The sequence below is a fragment of the Cornus florida genome, unplaced genomic scaffold (assembly GCF_030987335.1).
Source record: "Cornus florida cultivar Cherokee Brave unplaced genomic scaffold, ASM3098733v1 CherokeeBrave_3.0.0_Hap2_Chr11, whole genome shotgun sequence".
Classification (NCBI taxonomy): Eukaryota; Viridiplantae; Streptophyta; class Magnoliopsida; order Cornales; family Cornaceae; genus Cornus; species Cornus florida.
Window position 1 is genome coordinate 27,142,554 of NW_026775581.1, and position 23,361 is coordinate 27,165,914.

Sequence of the window (23,361 nt, forward strand, 5' to 3'; positions counted from 1 at the left end):
ATACCCTGTGTTGATTAATGGGGGAAAAGGCACCTATTGTTCTCCTTTTCGAGGTCTCCGTCAAGGTGATCCCCTCTCCCCTTTTCTCTTCCTTTTTTGTACTGAAGGCTTGTCCTTACTGTTCCACGAAAGTGCTAGAAGAAACCGTCTCAAGGGTCTCAAAATAGGTAATGGCCGCCCTTCCATCTCTTACTTACTTTTCGTAGATGATGCTCTCATCTTTTATAAAGCTGCGGAGCCTGAAGTGCAGTGTATCAAATCCCCCATGGACTAATATGAAGCCTTAACTTGTCAGTTTGTCAACCTTGATAAATCATGTATGTATTTCTCTCCTAATTCTCCATATTAGCTTAAAGCCTGGTGCAAACAGTTTTTGGGCTTCTATAATGTTGATTGGTGTAATAATTATTTGGGTTTGCCATCCCTTATGGGAAGATCTAAGACTGCGGCTCTTAATTTTATATCGGAGAGGGTTTCCTCAAAAACTAAACTTCTCAAAGGCACTTTGCTATCCAAGGCGGGCAGAGAACTGTGACAGCCCTAGTTTTTCAAGCCAGTGCCGTCACAGTTGGTATCATACTTGAAAAACCAGGGCCGTCACAAGAAGTAATGGTGAAAGCAATCTTGTCTGCAATTCCAACCTTTCTTATGCACTGTTTCAAACTTTCCAAACACAACTGCCAAAGATTGACTAGTAATCTTCTTAACTTTTGGTGGAGCGGCAAAGAAAATCCAACAAAATCAAATGGATCAGTTGGGACAATCTTTGCAAATCTAAGGTGGAGGGCGGACTTGGCTTCAAGAACGTGGAGGCTTTCAACCTTGTTCTCCTTGCCAAGCTTGCATGGATGATGGAGATTGTTGATGACTCCTTGCTTTTAAAATCTTTTAAATCAAAATATTTCAAAAATTGCAATTTTGTTGACACTCCACACAAGTCCAGTGCTTCTTTAGTTTATAAAAGTATCCTGGCGGCCGAAGCGGTTATTAAGAAAGGCATGAAATGGCGTATTGGCAACAGGTCCTCGGTTAACTGCTAGAAAGATAACTGGCTTCCTAACGTCTCAAATTTTTCCACTACCTCTTCCTCTACTAGAGCCAATTTCTTTTCAGTTGCTAATCTGATTATCTATGGCCGGTTCTTGGTTAAAAATACCTACCATGTGGTTTAATCTATCATTTTTCCTTCAACCCGTCCTTCTCCAGCAGAAAGTTGTAGTTTTGATGACGCCAAAGGGAGTATGTGGAAGCAGGTGTGGTCTATTCGTACACATAAAAATATTCATTTATTCTTGTGGCAAAGTCTCCATGAATGCATTCCTGTGAATCATCTTCTCTTTTTACAAGGAGTGATTGAGTTTTCTTCTTGTCCGGTTTGTGAGGATGCGGTTGAGACTCTTGATCATGTTCTCTACTCCTGCCCCTTTGCTTGTATGGTTTGAAAACTCAGCCTTCTTAGAAGGGACTTTAGTGATCAATTCTCATGCTTTTGGCCTAAGAGGTGGTTTGACCTATGTAACAATCTCTCTAAGTATAATGATTCGAAGGATAGCTTGAGTTTGGCTGCTTTTATTTGTTGGAGAATCTGGAAATGTCATAATGATTTGATTTTTAAACATAAGTGCTAGGATCCATTTGAGGCGGCCCAAATTGCTTTCACTGATTTTCAGGAGTTCATTGAGATTCAGAGACATAATCGTCTATTCTGTATTCCATCTCCTCCCTCTCCTTCTTTTCTGGCAAAAATGACGGCACCAAATATAGGAGCTCTTAAACTGAACTTTGATGTTGCGTTTAACTTTATCTAGAAGTCTTGTGGTGGTGGTTTGATCTTCCGAAACCATCTTAGCCATCCTATTGAGATTGCTTCAGTTTTCCTTGAGAACGTCAATTGTCCAACAATTGTTGAGGGCCTTATTCTTAGGGAATCTCTGCTTTTTTTTAAACACTAGGGGTATAGAGATTTTGTTGTCAAAGGAGATTGCCAATCTGTTATGTCTTTGAAGGCGTCAGTGGAAGGATTAATTGTTATCTTCAATGATGTTATGTCTCTTCTCAAGGCCTGTGTGGCTTCTTCCCTTTCTTGGGTCCCTCGGAAGGGAAATCTTGTAACTCATTTGTTGAGCAAGAAAGCTATTGTAGCCGTACGTGACGATGTTGAGTGGAGCATTTGGCCCAAATGATTGTTAGATGCTCTCCTCCCTAACTGTATTTCTTTTGTTTCTTGATCTATTCTGTTTGTTGGTGTTAAAAAAATAAATAACATTGCCACTATATAGTTTCCCATATTAAATGACTACATATCATTTTTTTTTTTCTTTTTTTTCACATGTCACATACAAGTATTAAAAAATAATAATAATAAAAAAACCATACAAGTATTAAAGTATAAACATAAAACCTACTAACAAAATTGAAAATATATAGAGAGAGTATAATATAAAATTGAGACATCAATCTCTAATCCAAACTTTACAAAAGGGACTTCAAAAGTTTCATTTCAAAATGTTGATTAAACACCTACTTTCTCCAAAACGCCCCTAGACAACCTCCCAATTTCCATATCAATCTCATCAGCCACACTCACTTTCCCCAATCTCTTCAACCCCCTGCTCAAAACCTTAGCCACATACTCGTCAGCCTCACACGTGGACCCCCACCCACTTCTCTTCATCAACCCGTAAATCCTGACCGTCGATTCCGCTCTCCCCGCTGCAATCAACGCCTTGATCAGCCGTAGCAATCCCTTGTCACACGGGATCACACCCTCCCCCTCCAGATCGACGATCAGACGGTCGATATCGTCCGACATCCCATTCCTCGCCAGCGCCGAAACCAAGTCGGCGTACAGGGTCAAGTCGGTGTTGTACCAGGGTTCTGATCGGACGGCCGAGAAGACTTCGAGCGCTACGTGGCACTGGTCCTGCCGTAGGAGCTCGTTGTAGGTGGCGATAAGGTCGGACTTGATCAGGCGGGAGAGGGTCTTGGAGAGGAGGTCGTTGAGCTTTGTCTGATCTCCTCTGTGGGCCCGTTTCAGGGATTGGACGGCTTGGATTGCTTCTATGCTCAACACGCGGCCTCTGAGGAGTGGGCCACGGTTATCCCTTGGACCGCATCGTATCGTAACACAGCTTCTGCTGCTGGTGTTGTTGATTGGTTGGGTCGTCGAAGGGGGGAGAGAGAGAAATGTGAGGTTTGAGCGGGGAGAGGACGCCATGGATGAAGAGGAAAAAGATGAGGAGAGAGAAAATAAGTTACTGTTTATACACACACATAGTGGTGGTTTTTTGAAAAGACTATAATACCCTTTAATATTGCAAAAAAGTGTGAAAAAAATTGCAAAAAGTCCAATTACAAACGTCGACAGCAGGATTCGAACCTGCGCAGGCAAAGCCCAACAGATTTCGAGTCTGTCTCCTTAACCACTCGGACATATCGACGCTATATCATGTTTATCAGAGTTTAAATAATATATAATATTTTTTATAGTTACTACTAAATCACTAACTATTCCATAGAGCGGTCAATAAATTGACAATTGTGGAAGAAAAAAAAAATCTTAAAATTAAGGGAAGAGGTGATAAATGCACTACACTCCAAAATTAACCTATAATGATATAATTTTCTTTTCATTTAATTCACGATAATGAAGTATATGGAACATTTTAGTTGTTTAGTTGAAGGAAGAAAAAAAAAAAAATGGAGCGCATTTTTTGCGCTTTTGCATAATTGTGGAATGTGGAAGAAAGGATGGGTATATCGATAACTATCTTACTAAAATCTGGATGTTCTGGACTATGGAGTATGTTTTCTATTCAAGACTTTAGCATATATATATATATATATATATATATATATTTTACCAATTTATATGGTCTCAATTGGATTTGGGGAGTAAAAACACACCATCCCTTTCTACAAAACTATGGGTAACAGAGATTCATGGTGCATCAAATTCCACCCATGGTTTCAAATTGCACTAGATTTCAACATAAACCACTTGATAACAATACTATTATGGTGCCTCATTGAATGTGACAACTTTTATGTACTACAATTCTACACAATGATGCTGCAACAATAAGGTACTTTTTCATCTAATGAATACATTCCATACCACTTTTCAGCCACAATATAATTAGGTTTTTGTCACCATCTTCAATTCATTAAGGAATAAAACATATCTTTGATTGAAGATATGCAAATTGTTCCAACATGTTTCTTGTTAGTTTTTTGTTTTTTTTTTTAGTTGATTGATTGGTCATATTAGGTGGTTGAACTAACCACACATATATATATGTTTCACCATTCTATCTCAACCTTCCAATCCACACATTGCTCCTTTGGACCTTCCATTTCCTCGTTGAGGGATGAGATAGTCCTTATCAGCGACCTCAAACTTGCAATCATTTTATTGAATGATCATGCTACATAGAGTTTTGTTGCCCAATCCCATCTCAATAATTCATTCTCTCTTGATGAATGGAATAAGCTACAAGGAGAGAGTTCAAACCGTTTAGCTTTTAGGGTTGTTTGGAACACCAAGGCTGAGTAAAAAATATATATTCTTTTTAAGTAAATGAAGAAAAAAAAAAAACGAAAAGAAGTTAAAGTGATCAAAACCTAACTTAGTTAAAACGGGAGTACAAAAGTAACAAAATATAAGTCAATCAGAGGAGAGTGAGATCAGGAGCTCGTGTGGTGCCATGAGAGCAAGGAACTTGTACTTATGTAGAGCGTGAGAGCGGGAGCGTACATGGAACTTGAAAGCTAGCTACACCCATTTAGAAAAAATGTGTGACTTAGACAAGGGCGAATCCAGAAATTGTTAATAAGGGGGGTTAATATTAAAAAAGGGGAAATTAGGGATCGAAAGATTAAAGAGTTAAAAAAATTTAGAGGAAATAGGGTTAAACTTTAGAGGGAGAGAAATAGTGAGCTCTCTTATTTGTGCAAGATTAGAAATTTAGGAGTATCTGTGCTTTGGTTTAGTGATTATTTAGGGTTTGTTTGACTTGGGCCTTTTTAAAATTGTGGCTTAGATATTGGGCTTATTTGGATGGGTTAAAATTGAGGGGCTAATACTACTACTAATTTTTTCTTTTTTAAAACATTGGGCTAAATATACATATACTAAAAAAAAATTTTAGGGGGGGCTTGGATTCGCCACTGGACTTAGATCACCCAGAATTTTCATTTTCATTTTTCTTTTCAAGTATATGAAAATAAATAAATAAATAAATAAAATGAAGAAGAAGAAGTAAATGATCAAAAACTTAAGTCACAATGAGAGGGAGCGAGAACGGGTGTGTAAAAACGAAGAAATCAAAGTCAGACAGAGTGAGAGTGAGAGCGGAAACTCGTACGGAGCGTAAGAGCAAGAGCGAGAGCGAGAGCGTACGCCGAGAGTGAGAGCTAGCGACACCCATTTAAAAAAAAAAAAAAAAAAAATTGCATGACTTAGATCACTCAGAATTTTTATTTTTATTTTTATTTTTGAATGGAAGTAGTTTGTCAATCACTGTGATTTGGATATTAGATACAAGTGATTGTGATGTCTAAAAGGAAGAGCAACAGAAGGAGCAGTGACAATATAGATTTTGAATCGAGTGAAACAATTCTTTGAATGTCTTGAAGCAAAATGGCTTTCCTAAAAATAAATAAATAAAAAAGGGCTTTCGATGGTTTTTGGGTGAAAATTGTGTACTAGTAAGTAGTAACTTCAACCTATATTGAGCAACCAATAAGAAAGATTTTGAATTGTTTTAGGAATTTCAGTGTGGGAGCAATAGCAAATTTTTATAGGTACATATATCAACAAAAAAAAAAAAAATAGAGAGAGAGAGAGAGAGAGAGAGAGAGAGGGGGGGGGATATAATGGTAATAAAAAAAATAATTGTGCATTACTTGCTTTTTGGCCACTGCAAAACACGTACCGCATGGCCACGACGCAAGCGGAAAATAACTAAGCAAACAAACTGCACTTGTGGTACGAATATGAAAAATTTAGATTTTGGTTTAATACGGAGGGAACTCCCTTTTAGCTTTTTAATGCTTATATATAAAAAATCGCTTTTACTTTTTAGTTATACATGTTATTTCAGGTTATGTCAAATCTTATATTGATAAACATTTTGGTTTTAATTTTTAATTACATTTAAATTATTTTTTGAATTTTTACACACACAAATTGACCTATATATATATTTTTTAGTTGGTACTTACACACACTTATTTCTTCTAAGACTTGAAATTTGAACTCCTGACCTCTCTTTGGGAGGTAAGAAACTAATATTACTAAACCACTGTCCATTAATTTTTAATACAAAATATCTATAAATTTAAATGATAAAAATATATACTCTTTTAATTAATATACAAAACCCCCATATGCCAAATCTCTCTCTCTCTCTCTCTCTCTCTTTTCAGTGTTCTGGATTTTGGAGATTCTTGCACCCATACAGTACTAGAACCTCTATCACCATTACCATACGCTACCTCCCCCACCCAAAACCTCTATCACCACCACACCCACCCAAAATCTTCATCACTTCCACCCATTACCCAAAACCACCTACCACCCATCACCCCCACCCCCACGTCCACCTAAAATCTATTGTGAAAATTCTACATCTTTTATAGATAATACAAATAACAATACATCAACTTTATTCATAACACAATGAATTAAAAACAAGGAACAATTCCGTTGATAGAAAAATGAAATAACATACTTTCATTAAATTTGAACAATATGATATAACAATGAACATGAATTTAAAAAAATAAATAATTTAACAATATGATAGTAATATTAACTCAATAATATAATAATAAAGCTAAAAATAGATAAAAACATAAGTAATAAAATACATAACAAGAATTAATCAATAGATAAAATAAAGATTAAGAAAGGGCTGGCCTAATTGTTGAGGCATGTGTAAATACATTGACTTAAAGTTGATAGTTCTCCCCTCCATGCGAGTATTGGCGAAACTAGTTAGCCTCCAAAATACAACCTAATCAGCTCACAACCAAGGGCGAATCCAGGATTTTGAATGGGATGGGCTAATTTTAGATTTTAACCAAGGGCGGATCTAGGATTTTGAATGGGGTAGGCTAATTTTAGATTTTGAGGTGAGCTAATATTACCTTTTTTATTTTTTATTTATTTATTTTTTGGGCGAGACTAAAAGTAGTATAGTAATTTTTTTTTTTTTAGGGGTGGGCGAAGGTGCCGCCCTTACTCACAGCGGTGTTTCTTCCATGTGCACGACCACATAAAGATTAGGTCTAAGTCTATGTATGTCTTATTGCTTATAAACTCAATATTCAAATAACTCTCAATGAAAAGATAGAATAATGTCATGAAGTGATTCCTAAGACGCTTGGAGGATGGAAGACACGCATGCTGGTTGGCAAAGAGCAGAGTTTGACTGGGAATGGTTCAAGGGAAGGGGCATGCAGGAGCACAGGTGTGATACCCCTCGATTCTAGAACCACGGGTGATCAATTCTGAGCACAGATCCGAAGGATATCAAACAATTAATATTTAATCGAACACAGAATACAAAATGAATTTAAGAAATAATAATAAGCTGAAGGAATACTAAATTAAAAATCCTCAAATATAAATATTTAAACTCTGACAATCCAAACTTCATAAGTTTACAACTCGGGAATCCATCTCCAGTGGACCCCTAATAAAAATCCAAACCGAGCGAAAATAAATAACTGAAGATAAAAACCCAAATCGAATATCAGGAAAGAAGTCCTACATCGTCGGTAGAATGAAAGATCGTCTCTGCTCAGCTCGAACAAGCTCTAAGACCTCAACCATCCAATACCTGAAAAATAATAAATGGGTCAGGCTCACTAGCAAGTTTTATACTACTACTACCCAAGCAGAGACCCGATACGCATGTGCATCCTAACTAATCCAACAATAACTAAATAGTCCGTAGATACGTATATATATAATCACACTACAAGACTCTCACTGGACTACAGGCCTGTCTCAACCTGACTAGTAGGCACCATGCAAAACGCACCTGAGGTGGGCATGACTACCTAGATCTAACAGGGTACCCACCCAACTATCATAGCCAGTTATGCATCCCAATGCATATATGCTCCCTAGCCAACGACTCTGAGACTCAGGCTCATATCGTGGCACCATAAAAATATATTTAAAATCCGTTCCAAACTAAAAGTGTCACTCAACTGTTTAGTGATTTGACACAAAATACAGGTAGGACTTAACTTTTGTAGTTAATCCATCCCTTAATCTAGAGTAGGTAGGACTTAGCATTTTTAAACTAATCCCGCTAGTATGTCACCGTCCCATACCGGTGCATACCAAACATCCATCCAGAATTGATAATATATATATGACAGCATAACATATCAATATCAACATATCCAATCATAAGCATAACAAGAATGTTTAACTAGCAGGCTTGTCAACACATCCAGTACCTAATTCTCGAACAAATTTTAAATGCAGAGAATAAATATAACCATCCTGTAACTCACAATAAGCATAATAATAACATTAACAGACTTTACATGCTTACTTGTAATTACTTCACAACATCCCACAAGTTGACATAAACAATTTTTTTGTAATCATCAACTAGTTCCTTATTAAGTATTAACTGAATTTATATTAGTTAATAAGCTTAATCCCATACCCCTGTTATATGATTTACATATCAAACGCCTAATTCAATTGCTAAATTAAAATTAAACAACTTGAATCATTCGCACAAAGCAACCATGTAAACTTTCTTAAAAGTTTCATAATGTCCCTTCTACTAACCTTCTATGGTATAAATATGTATTATCATGCCTTCTGAAGTTTAGTAGGAATTTAAACATCACTGAGAACCTCTAATTAAACTCTCAGTTGCCCCTGGAAACCCATTAATCCAAGCACAGTAGCTAGCAGTCTCGCAGAAAAAAAAAAAAAAAAAAAAAAGAAAACCCTCGAAGGAGCTGGCTCCACCTAGAGTGGAGCCGCCTCCATCACCAAGTAGAGCCTGCTCTACTACAAAGTAGAGCCTGCTCCATCTTTTAATTGAGCCTGCTCTACTTGAAATAGAGCAGGCTCCTTCCCCTGTGCGTTATTTTTCCAATTCCGGCGGTGTCCGGCTGTGTTGATCCTCCAAACCAAATTTCTTGCTGATTAAAATTAAGTCCTTGGGTGTTCAAAAGTTAATTAACTTCCTTAATTAATAATCACATTCAGTGGGAACAAGAATTAAACAAAATAGTTTAAAAATGATTAACATGCACCTAAAAGAAAACATATTGTTCAACTTCTTCTCCAACTCCGGCAACTTTGTTCCTCCAACCCAAGTTCCTTATTGATTTAAAACTAAGTCCTAGGGTATTCCAGAGTAATTTAAATTCATCATTCATTAATTGAATTCAATTGGAACAAGAGTTACACAAAACAGAATAAAACATGCAAAATACTTAATCGGAAACACAACCTGTTTTGAACAAATTCCATGCAACTAAGCAGTTTAATTTAGTTTTTACCCATCCTGAGATTGTGTTAGAGATGCAAAGAACACAAGCCAAAGAGATAGAGCTAGTATAAAACTTGCCTTACACCGACGTCGTTCGACAAACTCCGGCCAACTCTCTGTTTCTTCCCTTTGTTGCTTCCCAAATTTCTCCCAGACTCCTCTAAACTTCTCTCTATTTTCTTTATGTCGTGACTAGGTTTTTTTTTTATCTCTAAACCCTAAGTAGTCGTCTAATACTATATTCATAGGCTTAAGTAAAACCTAAACCCTAATTCTAATCGAAAGAGAATTATACAACCGACAATATAACAATCCTATACTACGTCGGCTACAACAATGACGCTAAAACAAAATCCTAATTAATCCTACTAACGTAAAAACTCATTTACTTAATTAAATCATTTAATAATTAATTCTATTTAAAGAAAACAATTTCATCAACTAATTAAAACCCAATAAATAAACAATTAAAGAATTAAATAGAATAAATAATTTACAACACTTAAACAAGTCACAAAATTCAAATAATTAATTAAATCCAATGAAACAATGAAACCAACAAATTCACAACTAAACACATAAAACACAATTTAAATAATTAAATAAATTCCAGAATTATCCTTGTTAAATTAGGGGTATTACATTCTTCCCCCCTAACAACAGGAATTCCGTCCTCGGAATTCGCTCTTACTTTCTTCCAATATTTCAGGAAACTGCGAACGAATGCCATCCTCCCATTCTTAAGTGGACTCAGCCTCATTGTGATGACTCCACTGAACACGCACCAAAGGAATAACCTTATTACGAAGGATTTGATCCCGACGATTTATAATACGACACGGTGGTTCCAAATAAGTTGCATCTGGCTGCAACTCAATCTCCCTGACATTGATATGCTGATACCGATCCTCATCTCGCAGAAATTTCTGCAACATGGAAACATGAAACACATTGTGGACACGATCTAAAGTATTCAGAAGTGCCAACCGATAAGCAACAGCTCCAATGCGGTCCGTAATCATGAATGGACCGACAAATCGTGGTGACAACTTCCCTGTCTTCCCAAAGCACATAACACCCTTCATAGGAGACACTTTGAGTAGAACCTGATCCCTAACCTGAAACTCCAATGCTAGAGTGCGACGATCAGCATAGCTCTTCTACCTACTTTCGGCAGTACGCATGCGATCTCGAATAAGAGATATCTTCTCAGAAGTATCCTTGATGAACTCAGGATCCAAGAATCTGCTCTCACCAAGCTCCATCCAACAAACAGGTGATCGACACGGTCGGTCGTATAACGCCTCAATTGGTGCCATCCCAATAGTCTTCTGGAAACTATTGTTATAAGCAAACTCCACAAGTGACAAATATTCCTCCCAGTGGCCCTTGAAATCCAGAACACACGACCGAAGCATATCTTCCATAATCTGATTCACCCTCTCAGTCTGTCCGTCAGTCTGAGGATGATAAGCAGTATTAAGGTGTAACTCCGTACCTAAAGCCTGCTGAAAACTCTTCCAAAATCCAGATACAAAGCTCGAATCCCTGTCCGATATAATAGACAATGGAATGCCATGTAGCTTCACAATCTCTGAAATGTAAAGCCTCGCCAACTGCTCCGAAGTGTAGTCAGTGCAAATAGGCAAGAAATGAGCTGACTTGGTCAACCTATCCACAATGACCCATATGGAATTATGCCCCTTGAAAGAATTTGGCAACCCTTCCACAAAATCTATAGATATGCTCTCCCATTTCCACTCCGGAATTGGTAGTGGCTGTAGAGCTCCTGGCGGCCTCTGATGATCAATCTTAACCATCTGACAAGTACTACACTGAGAAACAAAAAAAGCAATGTCCCTCTTCATACCTGCCCACCAAAACTGCCGCTTCATATCTTGATACATCTTATCGCCTTTTGGATGAACAGAGAACTCAGAGTGGTGAGTCTCAGTCATCACATCCTTCCTCAAATTATCAGCAGAAGGTACCACTAACCGTCCCTTGTACCTTAAACCTCCATCAGCCCCAACATAGTAGAATGGAACCTCTCCGAAAGCTATCTCTGCGACCTTGTCAACACACTGCTGATCGGTGAGTTGTGCTTGTAAAACCTTGCGAATGATGGAAGGTGTAACCACCATGCAAGCCATAAAAGCATCTAATAACTCATCCACACTCTTCAAAGCATTCCACTCAGTAGTGAATAGACCAGAAAGACTACCAACAGGTCGACGACTGAGTGCATCCGCCACCACATTCGCTTTCCCTGGATGGTACTGTATAGAAAAAATGATAGTCTTTTACAAACTCCAACCATCTGCGCTGTCTCATATTCAGCTCCTGCTGAGTGAACAAGTACTGCAGACTCTTGTGATCACTGAAAAATCTGAAGGACTCACCCAACAGATAATGCCTCCAAATACGCAAGGCAAAAACCACTGCTGCCAACTCCAAATCATGTGTTGGATAATTAAGCTCATGATGCTTAAGTTTCCAAGATCCATAAGAAATCGGTCGCTCCTCCTGCATCAATACACATCCAAGACCCTGCAACGAAGCATCCGTGTAAACAAGATACTCTATCCCGCTCTACGGAGTAGCCAGAACCAGTGCAGAAGTCAGCTTCCTTTTCAGCTCATCAAAAGCTCGCTGACAGTGTTCATCCCACACGAACTATACACCCTTCTTGGTCAGATGAGTGAGTGGTCCTACTATCTTGGAGAACCCCTGGATGAATCTCCTGTAATAGCCTGCCAAACCGAGGAAACTCCGAATCTCAGTAAGTGATGTAGGCTGTCCCCACTCAACCACCGCTGAAACCTTGGCCGGATCCACTGCTATCCCCTTTTCTGACACCACGTGACCCAGAAATTTCACCTCCCACTGCCAAAATTCACACTTCTCGAACTTGGCATATAACTGGTGCTCACGAAGCGTCTGCAAGACTATGCGAAGATGTCTAGCATGATCGTCCTCCGACCGAGAATAGATCAAGATGTCATCAATAAAGACAATAACAAACTGATCCAAATAAGCCCGGAAGACTCTATTCATTAAGTCCATGAACACTGCAGGTGCATTAGTCGTCCCAAATGGCATAACACGAAACTCATAAGAACCATATCTCGTGAGAAATGCTGTCTTAGGAACATCCTGCTCCCTAACCCTCAGCTGATGATACCCAGAACGCAGATCAATCTTGGAGAAGTATGTGGCTCCCCTTAACTGATCAAACATGTCATCAATCCTGGGCAAAGGATACTTGTTACGAATCGTAACCTTGTTCAACTCCCTGTAATCTATACACAGATGAAGCGAACCATCCTTCTTCTTCACAAATAGAACCGGTGCTCCCCAAGGTGATGTACTCCTGCGAATAAAACCCTGGCTGAGTAACTGCTGAATCTGATCCCTCAGCTCTCTCATCTCTGCCGGTGCCATCCTATAAGGTGCCCTAGCAATAGGCGCAGTGCCTGGAGCTAAGTCTATCACAAAATCGATCTCGCGACTAGGTGGCAACCCTGGAATCTCCTGAAATACATCCGGGAAATCATGTACAATCGGTATGTTAACCAATGACACAGTAATCCCCTCCTTATTTTCCTTCTCCACATGGAACAAATAGGTGCTACCGCCCCCTTTAGAACGTGGCATAGCTACTACATACATATCATGACCAGGTATGGTAAAAATAATAGATCCATCCAAAATAAAGAACTTGAGCATGGCAGTGGTAACCGATCCATCCATCATAAGTATCCTGTCCTAAATGTACATGTCTAGGATAAAAGATTGGCTAGAAATCCGAGTCTACCAATATCTAGTGTCACAGACACATCACTCTCATGAAAAATGGCAGTATTGCCCAACCACGTAGAAATATCCTGAGGTCTACTGCATACGCGTGTCACCAACCAATCCATAAAAATCCCATGTTTCTAAATACTTCATAGAGTAAAACACATAAGGTAAAACAAAATGCTCCATAATCATCCCAATTTAGATTATTATTCTATCCTGGGAATTCCTCCTTTTAAACCAAACCTACCATATTGATTTACACAAGTTCTCTTATAAACTTCTTGGTAATCAACCTGTCTCCACACCATGTATTTACAAGCAACTATTTACTTGCCTGTTTCACAAACCCCAATCACTCTATTGGGATAATCATCTATTAATACAACATAATCATCCCACTATAGTTTAATAAAAAACCATATATACCACAAAACATACTATCACACAACACAATTCAAAAATAGCTAAAACCGCTAATTTACTTTATTAAGAAGTTTTCCAAATCATAAACTGTCAAACGAATAATCGAAAATAATCTTTAACACACAACTAGTGTATGTGTTTAAATCCATACCACACTTTTATTAAAATCTCCTCCACTATCAATAACCAAAAATCACTCTTAAAAGAGCCATCCTCCTTGCGGTTTAGTACCTTCCTGCTAGGATGGCCCGATACCTCCTCGTCTAGGACACTGCCTAACAGTGTGACCGTACTCTCCACAAGTATAGCAAGTACCCCTAAAAGTACCAAACGGCCTCCTCTGTTGGTTAGACCGTAGTTGATCCCGTTCTGCCTGTGGTACCCCATTATGCTATCTCTGGGCTAACTCAGGACATTGGTTGGATGTATGCCCATCTTCTCCGCAGCCAAAACAATGAACTTTAACCATATTCTGCACCACTAGTACTGTTTCAAGTGTTTGTTGCACATGTAGCTGACTCTGAAGTGCCGCTGCTATGCCTGCAGCTACAGCCTGAGCAATGATGTAAACTAACTGAGGAGAATCCTCTGGATCCCTGCCCTGATTGTAGGCCTGTTGCTAAGACTCCTGAGTATGCTGAATTTCCTCATGCTCTATCTGCAACTGACCATCTTCCTCCTGAAACCTAGGCATTTGCTGCTCTTCCCCCATTTGCCGACGTTGCAGGCGTTCTTGCTGCCTACGTGCCAGTCTCCTCTGTCGACTGTTCATGTTCTGTCCTCTTCTAGCGTTAACCATACTGTTAACATAGAAAGACAAACATCAATACGATTGTAAACGGACCGTAAAGGAATTCAACGAATCCTAATCTTAAAGCTCTAAACAAGAGAGAACGCTACGCGGAAGACTTATTCAATAGAATCCTAGACACACTTGAAACTGGAGTGCTCTGATACCAACTGTGATACCCCTCGATTCTAGGGCCACGGGTGATCAAGTTCGAGCACAGATTCGAAGGATATCAAACAATTAATATTTAATCGAATACAGAATACAAAATGAATTTAAGAAATAATAATAAGCTGAAGGAATACTAAATTAAAAATCCTCAAATATAAATATTTAAACTCTGACAATCCAAACTTCATAAGTTTACAACTCGGGAATCCATCTCCAGTGGACCCCTAATAAAAATCCAAACCGAGCGAAAATAAATAACTGAAGATAAAAGCCCAAATCGAATATCAGGGAAAGAAGTCCTACATCGTCGGTAGAATGAAAGATCGTCTCTGCTCAGCTCGAACAAGCTCTAAGACCTCAACCATCCAATACCTGAAAAATAATAAGTGGGTCAGGCCCACTAGCAAGTTTTATACTACTACTACCCAAGCAGAGACCCGATACGCATGTACATCCTAACCAATCCAACAATAACTAAATAGTCCGTAGATACATATATATATAATCACACTACAGGACTCTCACTGGACTACAGACCTGTCTCAACCTGACTAGTAGGCACCATACAAAATGCACCTGAGGTGGGCATGACTACCTAGATCTAGCAGGGTACCCACCCAACCATCATAGCCAGTTATGCATCCCAATGTATATATGCTCCCTAGCCAACGAATCTGAGACTCAAGCTCATATCGTGGCACCATAAAAGTATATTTAAAATCCGTTCCAAACTAAAAGTGTCATTCAACTATTTAGTGATCTGACACAAAATACAGGTAGGACATAACTTTTGTAGTTAATCCATCCCTTAATCCAGAGTAGGTAGGACTTAACATTTTTAAACTAATCCCCCTAGTATGTCACCGTCCCATACCGGTGCATACCAAACATCCATCCAGAATTGATAATATATATATGACAGCATAACATATCAATATCAATATATCCAATCATAAGCATAACAAGAATGTTTAACTAGCAGGCTTGTCAACACATCCAGTACCTGATTCTCCAACAAATTTTAAATGCAGAGAATAAATATAACCATCCTGTAACTCACAATAAGCATAATAATAACATTAACAGACTTTACATGCTTACTTGTAATTACTCCACAACATCCCACAAGTTGACATAAACAATTTTTTTGTAATCATCAACTAGTTCCTTATTAAGTATTAACTGAATTTATATTAGTTAATAGGCTTAATCCCATACCCCTGTTACATGATTTACATATCAAACGCCTAATTCAATTGCTAAATTAGAAATAAACAACTTGAATCATTCGCACAAAGCAACCATGTAAACTTTCTTAAAAGTTTCATAATGTCCCTTCTACTAACCTTCTATGGTATAAATATGTATTATCATGCCTTCTGAAGTTTAGTAGGAATTTAAACATCACTGAGAACCTCTAATTAAACTCTCAGTTGCCCCTGGAAACCCATTAATCTAAGCACAGTAGCTAGCAGTCTCGTAGAAAACAAAAAAAAAAAAAAAACCTTCGAAGGAGCCGGCTCCACCTAGAGTGGAGCCGCCTACATCACCAAGTAGAGCCGGCTCTACTACAAAGTAGAGCCTGTTCCATCTTTTAATTGAGCCTGCTCTACTTGAAATAGAGCAGGCTCCTTCCCCTGTGCGTCGTTTTTCCAATTTCGGCGGTGTCCGGCTGTGTTGATCCTCCAAACCAAATTTCTTGCTGATTAAAATTAAGTCCTTGGGTGTTCAAAATTTAATTAACTTCCTTGATTAATAATCACATTCAGTGGGAACAAGAATTAAACAAAATAGTTTAAAAACGATTAACATGCACCTAAAAGAAAACATGTTGTTCAACTTCTTCTCCAACTCCGGCAACTTTGTTCCTCCAACCCAAGTTCCTTGTTGATTTAAAACTAAGTCCTAGGGTATTCCAGAGTAATTTAAATTCATCATTCATTAATTGAATTCAATTGGAACAAGAGTTACACAAAACAGAATAAAACATGCAAAATACTTAATCGGAAACACAACCTGTTTTGAACAAATTCCATGCAACTAAGCAGTTTAATTTAGTTTTTACCCATCCTGAGATTGTGTTAGAGATGCAAAGAACACAGGCCAAAGAGATAGAGCTAGAATAAAACTTGCCTTACACCGACGTCGTTCAACAAACTTCGGCCAACTCTCTGTTTCTTCCCTTTGTTGCTTCCCAAATTTCTCCCAGACTCCTCTAAACTTCTCTCTATTTTCTTTATGTCATGACTAGGTTTTTTTTGATCTCTAAACCCTAAGTAGTCGTCTAATTCTATATTTATAGGCTTAAGTAAAACCTAAACCCTAATTCTAATTGAAAGAGAATTATACAACTGACAATATAACAATCCTATACTACGTCGGCTACAACAATGACGCTAAAACAAAACCCTAGTTAATCCTACTGACGTAAAAACTCATTTACTTAATTAAATCATTTAATAATTAATTCTATTTAAAGAAAATAATTTCATCAACTAATTAAAACCCAATAAATAAACAATTAAAGAATTAAATAGAATAAATAATTTACAACACTTAAACAAGTCACAAAATTCAAATAATTAATTAAATCCAATGAAACAATGAAACCAACAAATTCACAACTAAACACATAAAACACAATTTAAATAATTAAATAAATTCCAGAATTATCCTTGTTAAATTAGGGGTATTACAACAGGATGGTACCTCTTCAGAGTTCAGGCAGGTCGACTCGGTTGAGTGCGAGGAGCTTGTCGCTAGTCATGGACTTGACTATGAAGAAGGGAGTTGGCCATCCCTGCACAAATTGGTTGGGAGCTAGAGCCTTTCCCCTGATGAGACCAGGGCAGGTCGAAACCAGTCAGCATGTATCTTTGGGAGGGCAGGTCGTGGTGACTGACCATGGCGCTTGCACGAGCTGAAGCAACACCTTGGTGCCGCACGGGCCGTGCCGCTGCGCCAAATCTCTAGGCCCATGACAAATGGTATCAGAGCAAGAGTTGGGGTAAAGCACGGTGGGGTGCCCCCTTGTCGATCCGGAGGGGTTAGAGGATGAAGACGGTGCACTGAAGTTGTGTCAATGAGGAGGAATCAATGCAGTTGGGGGGAGAGCCTCTATCTCCATAGGAAGAGGCGTCCGTTGAAATTGGGCACCGGAGGGCCTGAGGGCCACGCGCACCAAAGTTCGTGCTTAGTCCTTGGGTGATGCAAACCATGGTGAAGGGCAAGCATCAAGTCGGCAAGAGGCCCTTGCTTGCTTGGGATGTCGCGGAGGCAACATGACGGAGAAGAGTCACGTCCTTGAGGAGTGGACGTCCACTTGGTCCGAGGCCTATCATTGGGCGAGTGCAGTGCAGGGAGTTGCACAAGGAAGCAATGGTGGGAAGGCATGCATACCGCATGGAAGTAGACTCTGGAAGGGAGTGGACCCAATAGTGAAGTGCCGTACTACGACGAGGGCGTCGCAGGATTTGGGTGGGGGAGAGTGTCACGAAGTGATTACTAAGACACTTTGAGGATGGAAGACACGCATGCTGGTTGGCAAAGAGCAGAGTTTGACTGGGAATGGTTTCAGGGAAGGGGGGTGCAAGAGCACAGGATGGTACCTCTTCAAAGTTCAGGCAAGTCAACTCGGTTGAGTGCAAGGAGCTTGTCGCTGGTCATGGACTTGGCTATGAAGAAAGGAGTTGGTCATCCCTGCACAAACTGGTCGGGAGCTGGAGCTGTTCCCCTGATGAGACCAAGGCAGGTTGAAACCAGTCAGCATATATCCTTGGGAGGGCAGGTCGTGATGGCTGACTAGAGCGCTTGCGCGAGTTGAAGCAACACCTTGGTGCCGCACGGGCCGTGCCGCTGCGCCAAATCTCTAGGCCCGTGACAATAAGCTCACAATCTTACAAAAGTGTCACTCTATGTTTTTACCACATATTCAAAGTCATACTATAGATGTTTTATATATAGAATATTTATAAGGAGTAAAATATATAATTGCTAAGGTATAATAATGATAGAAATTATAATTAAAATAATATACACCATATGTATAATTTAATTAGTGAAATAAAATCTCATTAAACCATAATATAATTATATTTTTATTAAATATTCCCAACAAAACCTTCATCATGACCACCCATCACCCAAAACCACATATCACCACCACCCCCACCCAATATCTCCATCACCCTCACCCAAAGTTGAGGTAGAAAATTCATGAACTTCAGTCTCATCCATCACCACCACCCCTACCCAACACTTCCATCACCACCAACCCCACCCAAAACCAAACTGAATCCCAAACTTCTAACCAAAAAAATGCAAAACCCATCCCAGAGAGGACGCCGACACGCCGAACCCCCACCTAAAACCAAACCCCAACCCAAACCCCAACTGCCTTATTTGTGCCATTTTAGTTCTCTTTCGAAGAGAGTTGAACCGCCTTATCTAAAATCAGTTTTATGCAAGGAGCATTTTTGTAAATTTGTTGGAACTATAAGTATAAAATTTGAACTAATTCCAATTCTAGTTCTAAGACGAAAATTCCATATTTAAAAAATCTGTAAATGCAATTCAAAGACCATTTTGCGAGATAATACTCAAGATTGGATTCAACATTCATGGTACATGCTAAAATATTAATTTACACAAAATAAACAATTTATTTATTCTAAAATCATTATCATGTAAAGGGTTCTGCTACTGTAAACAGGCACCTATAGACAAAGTCTAAGTATTGTATAATATACACATTTAGTGAGAGAAGAATATGGTTAAATTTTAAGATATTTTGGTAATTTAAAATAGGTCTCTTGTGCAATTAAGTCATTTTTCACATGAGACAAAGTCAATACAAAGTCAAAAGGGTAGCGTAGTCATCTTATACCTTAAAAGTACACTGACACCACTAAAAAGTGACATTTGGGATGTAAATGAAATACGGATCCACTCTTTCAAATATGAATAAAAGTTAAAACCAAAATTCACGTCTATGTGAGATTTGAGTAAACCTGAGCAGGTGTCAGTGTAATTTACTCTATTAAATTACATTATATTTATATATACATATATATTAGTGACAAGTGCATAAAATACTCCTAAAGTATACTCTGCGTAGCACTTTTACTCCCTATTTGAAAAAGTGAGAAAAAAAATACCCCTAATCTTTTTACATTGTGCAAAAATATCCCTCTTGGTATAAATTAGTGATGTAATACCCGTTTTCTCCTTTTATTCTTCCAAAAATGTTTAAGGAGTTATATATGCTACTAATCTCATAATCTAGGGGTTTTACATGCATATTACCTTTTTTTAAAAAAAGATTTTTTCTCTGTATATTTCTTAACCATTATTTTATTTTTTTTGAAACTTTTAGAATTTGTAAAACAAGTTTTTGAATTTATTAAAATTTCAGTTTACTGTTAAATTTTTTTTTCTTTATTTTTTATTTTTTTAAGTACCAACAGTGTTGAACAAAAAAAAGAAAAAAAGTAAAAATATCCCACTATCAATATACACTACTTTTCAGAATTTGGAGGGGATTTGTTTTCTTTAATTTGCACTTTATTTTTTATTTTTATCTTTACTTTTCTTTTACACTTTTATTTATTTATTTATTTTTTATTTTTATCTTTACTTGTCCATTGATGACGTCCTTCAATAGTGTCATTTTCAATCATTTTATTAAATTATTTATTTTTATTAAATGGTTCAATAAGGGTAATTTAGTCAACTTAGGGTTTAAATTTGTCAGAGAAGCCTATTTACGCCAAATTAAAACTTTATGAGTGTTTTTTGCATGTAATCCGATAGTGTCTTTTTGGGTCATTTTACAAAATTATTTATTTTTATATATTTTAAAACATGGTTCAGTAAGGGTAATTTAGTCAACTTAGGGTTTAAATTTTTCAGAGAGACTTATTTGTACCAAATTGAAACTTTAGGGCTTTTTTTTTTTATACGTGAGGGGTGTGATATGCATTGTAAGCATACTTTAGGACTATTTTATGCACTTGTCCATATATATTATGCATTCGAATGCTATAAACACATATAAATACACACGTATGGATATAATTCTTGAACGGTATGCATCATTTATAAAGTCTAGTTAAACAAAATTTCATTTATTTTCCTTAAGTTCTTCTAATTTTTGAATGTCAAGACGGTAAAGTCACTTAATAAATATATACACACATACTCTAAATAGATGGATCAATTCAATTTCTTATATATATGGCGAAACCAAACTACCTTATTTTGTAAGAAGGGAGATGAAAGGAAGGTGAAAGGAAATGTCGAGTGAGAGAGGTGCAACTTAGGAACGCCACTCGATTTTTCGCGGGATTAGACACTCATTTTTAATATTAGAGTAGGGCATGAATTGAAATTCTCAACTCGAACTAAATTAGAGTTGGGTAATTGGATTGAGGTGTCAACAACCCAAACCCGAATTTTAATTTTAATTTATATAAATATTTTATTTTAAATATACTTTGGTTGTGCTCGACTGAATGGAATTAGAGTTTTGGAATTGAAATTGATGGAATTTGAAAAAATTTAGTTTAGATTTTTGAGTTACTTTTTTTCATTTTCATCAATTCCAATTTCAAAATTCTAATTACATGCAGAACATAGTTCATGCATATTTCAAATTAAGATCAAATTGGTCCGGTAAGTTATCCATTTATTATTATTATGTCATAGGATGTATTGATGAATATTTTTAATTATTTGAGTTATAAAAAGGTTGTTCATCTTTAGTCTTTACAACAATTATGCCTACTGGTAGATCAAGTACATGCCAAGCACATAAAAGAATGAGAAATTAATTTACAAGTTTCATAAGGTTGTTGAGGTACATCATATTAATTTATATAAAAAGGTATGTGGAAATCCGAACTTAATCAAAAAATCTCAATTTGAGTTACAAACCCGAATTCAAAATGGGCTAATAAAATTTAAGAACGAATTGGAGAGTTCGGTTATTGTTGTATGTTTCATATTCTGGATTGAGCCCGAATTGTATCTGCAATCCTCTTGAATTAAACTCATAGGGAGGAATAAAGAAAAGAAATGGAGAGGGAAAAGAAAGGAAGGAGGGAAGTTATTTTCATCAAGCCTAGCATATTTTATTGAGCGGAAAGGAAGAAAAAAAAACATGGCTCATCTCATTTTTGACCATTTTACCCCTTAAAAAAAAAAGGAGTGGATATCACTTCAGGTCGATCTTATCATCCGATGGTGGAAAGCACTTGAGCAGCATCAATAATGATGGACCACATCTTTAGGGCAAAGGTGAGAATGTTAATGCAAAGGCATGACACAGAATTTTTTTGAATGGGGCAGTGTTGAGGAACAAATTGAATCCCTTTTCTTTGAGGGTGGTTTTTGTCAACTTGTGTCCACTGTAGCTATGGTGGGCTACATGTGGGACCCAATAAAATATCAACATCCAAGTGTTTTTAGATTTAGATAAACATACACATGTAAAAGGTGAATAAAGAGATGGAGTTTGGAGCTAATGGGGTTTTGTTAAAGTGTGGTGGAACCCCACGGTGATTCCAATTGATAGCCTAGAAAAACCATCCGATGGGTCCACCATCTTGTGGCTAGCAGCATTACCATGTGGACCCCACCTACTTGCTTCAATGCTCTTTGTCAAATAAAACGGCCCAAGAGGATACTCTTTCCAAAAGTAATTAAAGTTTTTTTTTTTTTTTTTTTTCAAAAAAAGAAAATTGGCATTACATATAATTAGTTTTTGTTATGTTGCTACTACTCCACAAAAGTGTTTGGATGTTGGAAAAATTATACTGAAATTCTCTACTATTTTTACGGATAAACTGACCCTTTAGAAAAAGAAAATAGAATTAAAACATTGATCTCTTTATATTTATAAAGTAATTTCATTATAATAAAAGGATAATAGTACAAAGAGAAAAGGGGGCATTTGGCCCGGTATTTTTGAACCCAAACCAGAATCTAATGATTCTTTAATTTTTAGAAATAGAACCCAATCATTTTATTATAGAATCGTATCAAATCGTATAATTCAATTCAATAATAAGTCAAGAGAAATTCTTGTAATTATAAAATATATTTACTAATTATGAAAAAATAAAGATGATATCGATGAAATATATTCCAGACAAATCCTAAAGGTTTTAGCATATATGCGAATGAGGAGGACCTTCAAATAATGTTCTTCATTCATTTGCAAGAAAATAAAACAAACAATAGAGAAAGAAACAAAAAAAAAAAAAAAAAAAAATGCACACTGTCCACTAGTCATGTGTCGAGGGACCATTTTCTTATATTCCCAACTACTTCCTAAGACTGGCCCAAAGGCCTTGATCACCACATTATAGATGTAGGACATGCTCTCTAACATGCCAGTTATTATTGTCTTTTTGATAGGTTTAAGATACAAAGTAGAAATGTATTATTTTATTTTTTTTATTTTTTTTTTATTTTTTTGAAGGTTAAAGCATAGGATGCCATTTGGCCACAAGCATAGCGCCCTTACCAACTGGGCTATCACACCACACCTAGTAGAAATGTATTTTGTTAGAGAGGTCTGTCCGTATCGAATTCAGATAGAAAAGTTTTTGAGCATATATTGACTACTATGCAACA

At 37.3% G+C, this 23,361-nt stretch overlaps 1 protein-coding gene and 1 non-coding gene across 2 annotated transcripts; both read right to left on the bottom strand.

The window, feature by feature from the left end:
- Window positions 1-2,402: 2,402 nt before the first annotated feature.
- On the bottom strand, window positions 2,403-3,259 carry LOC132285127 (protein THYLAKOID ASSEMBLY 8, chloroplastic). Its single transcript, XM_059787293.1, has one exon. It carries the CDS (start codon window positions 3,215-3,217, stop codon window positions 2,513-2,515), a length of 705 nt encoding a protein of 234 aa, XP_059643276.1. The 5' UTR covers window positions 3,218-3,259; the 3' UTR covers window positions 2,403-2,512.
- Window positions 3,260-3,358: 99 nt separating this feature from the next.
- Window positions 3,359-3,440, bottom strand: TRNAS-CGA (transfer RNA serine (anticodon CGA)). Its single transcript has one exon. It is a non-coding gene; the product is annotated as a tRNA-Ser (tRNA).
- Window positions 3,441-23,361: the final 19,921 nt, after the last annotated feature.

Bases quoted from the DNA above. Each gene is read 5' to 3' on its own strand.
- LOC132285127 (XM_059787293.1), bottom strand. From the start codon at position 3,217: ATGGCGTCCTCTCCCCGCTCAAACCTCACATTTCTCTCTCTCCCCCCT.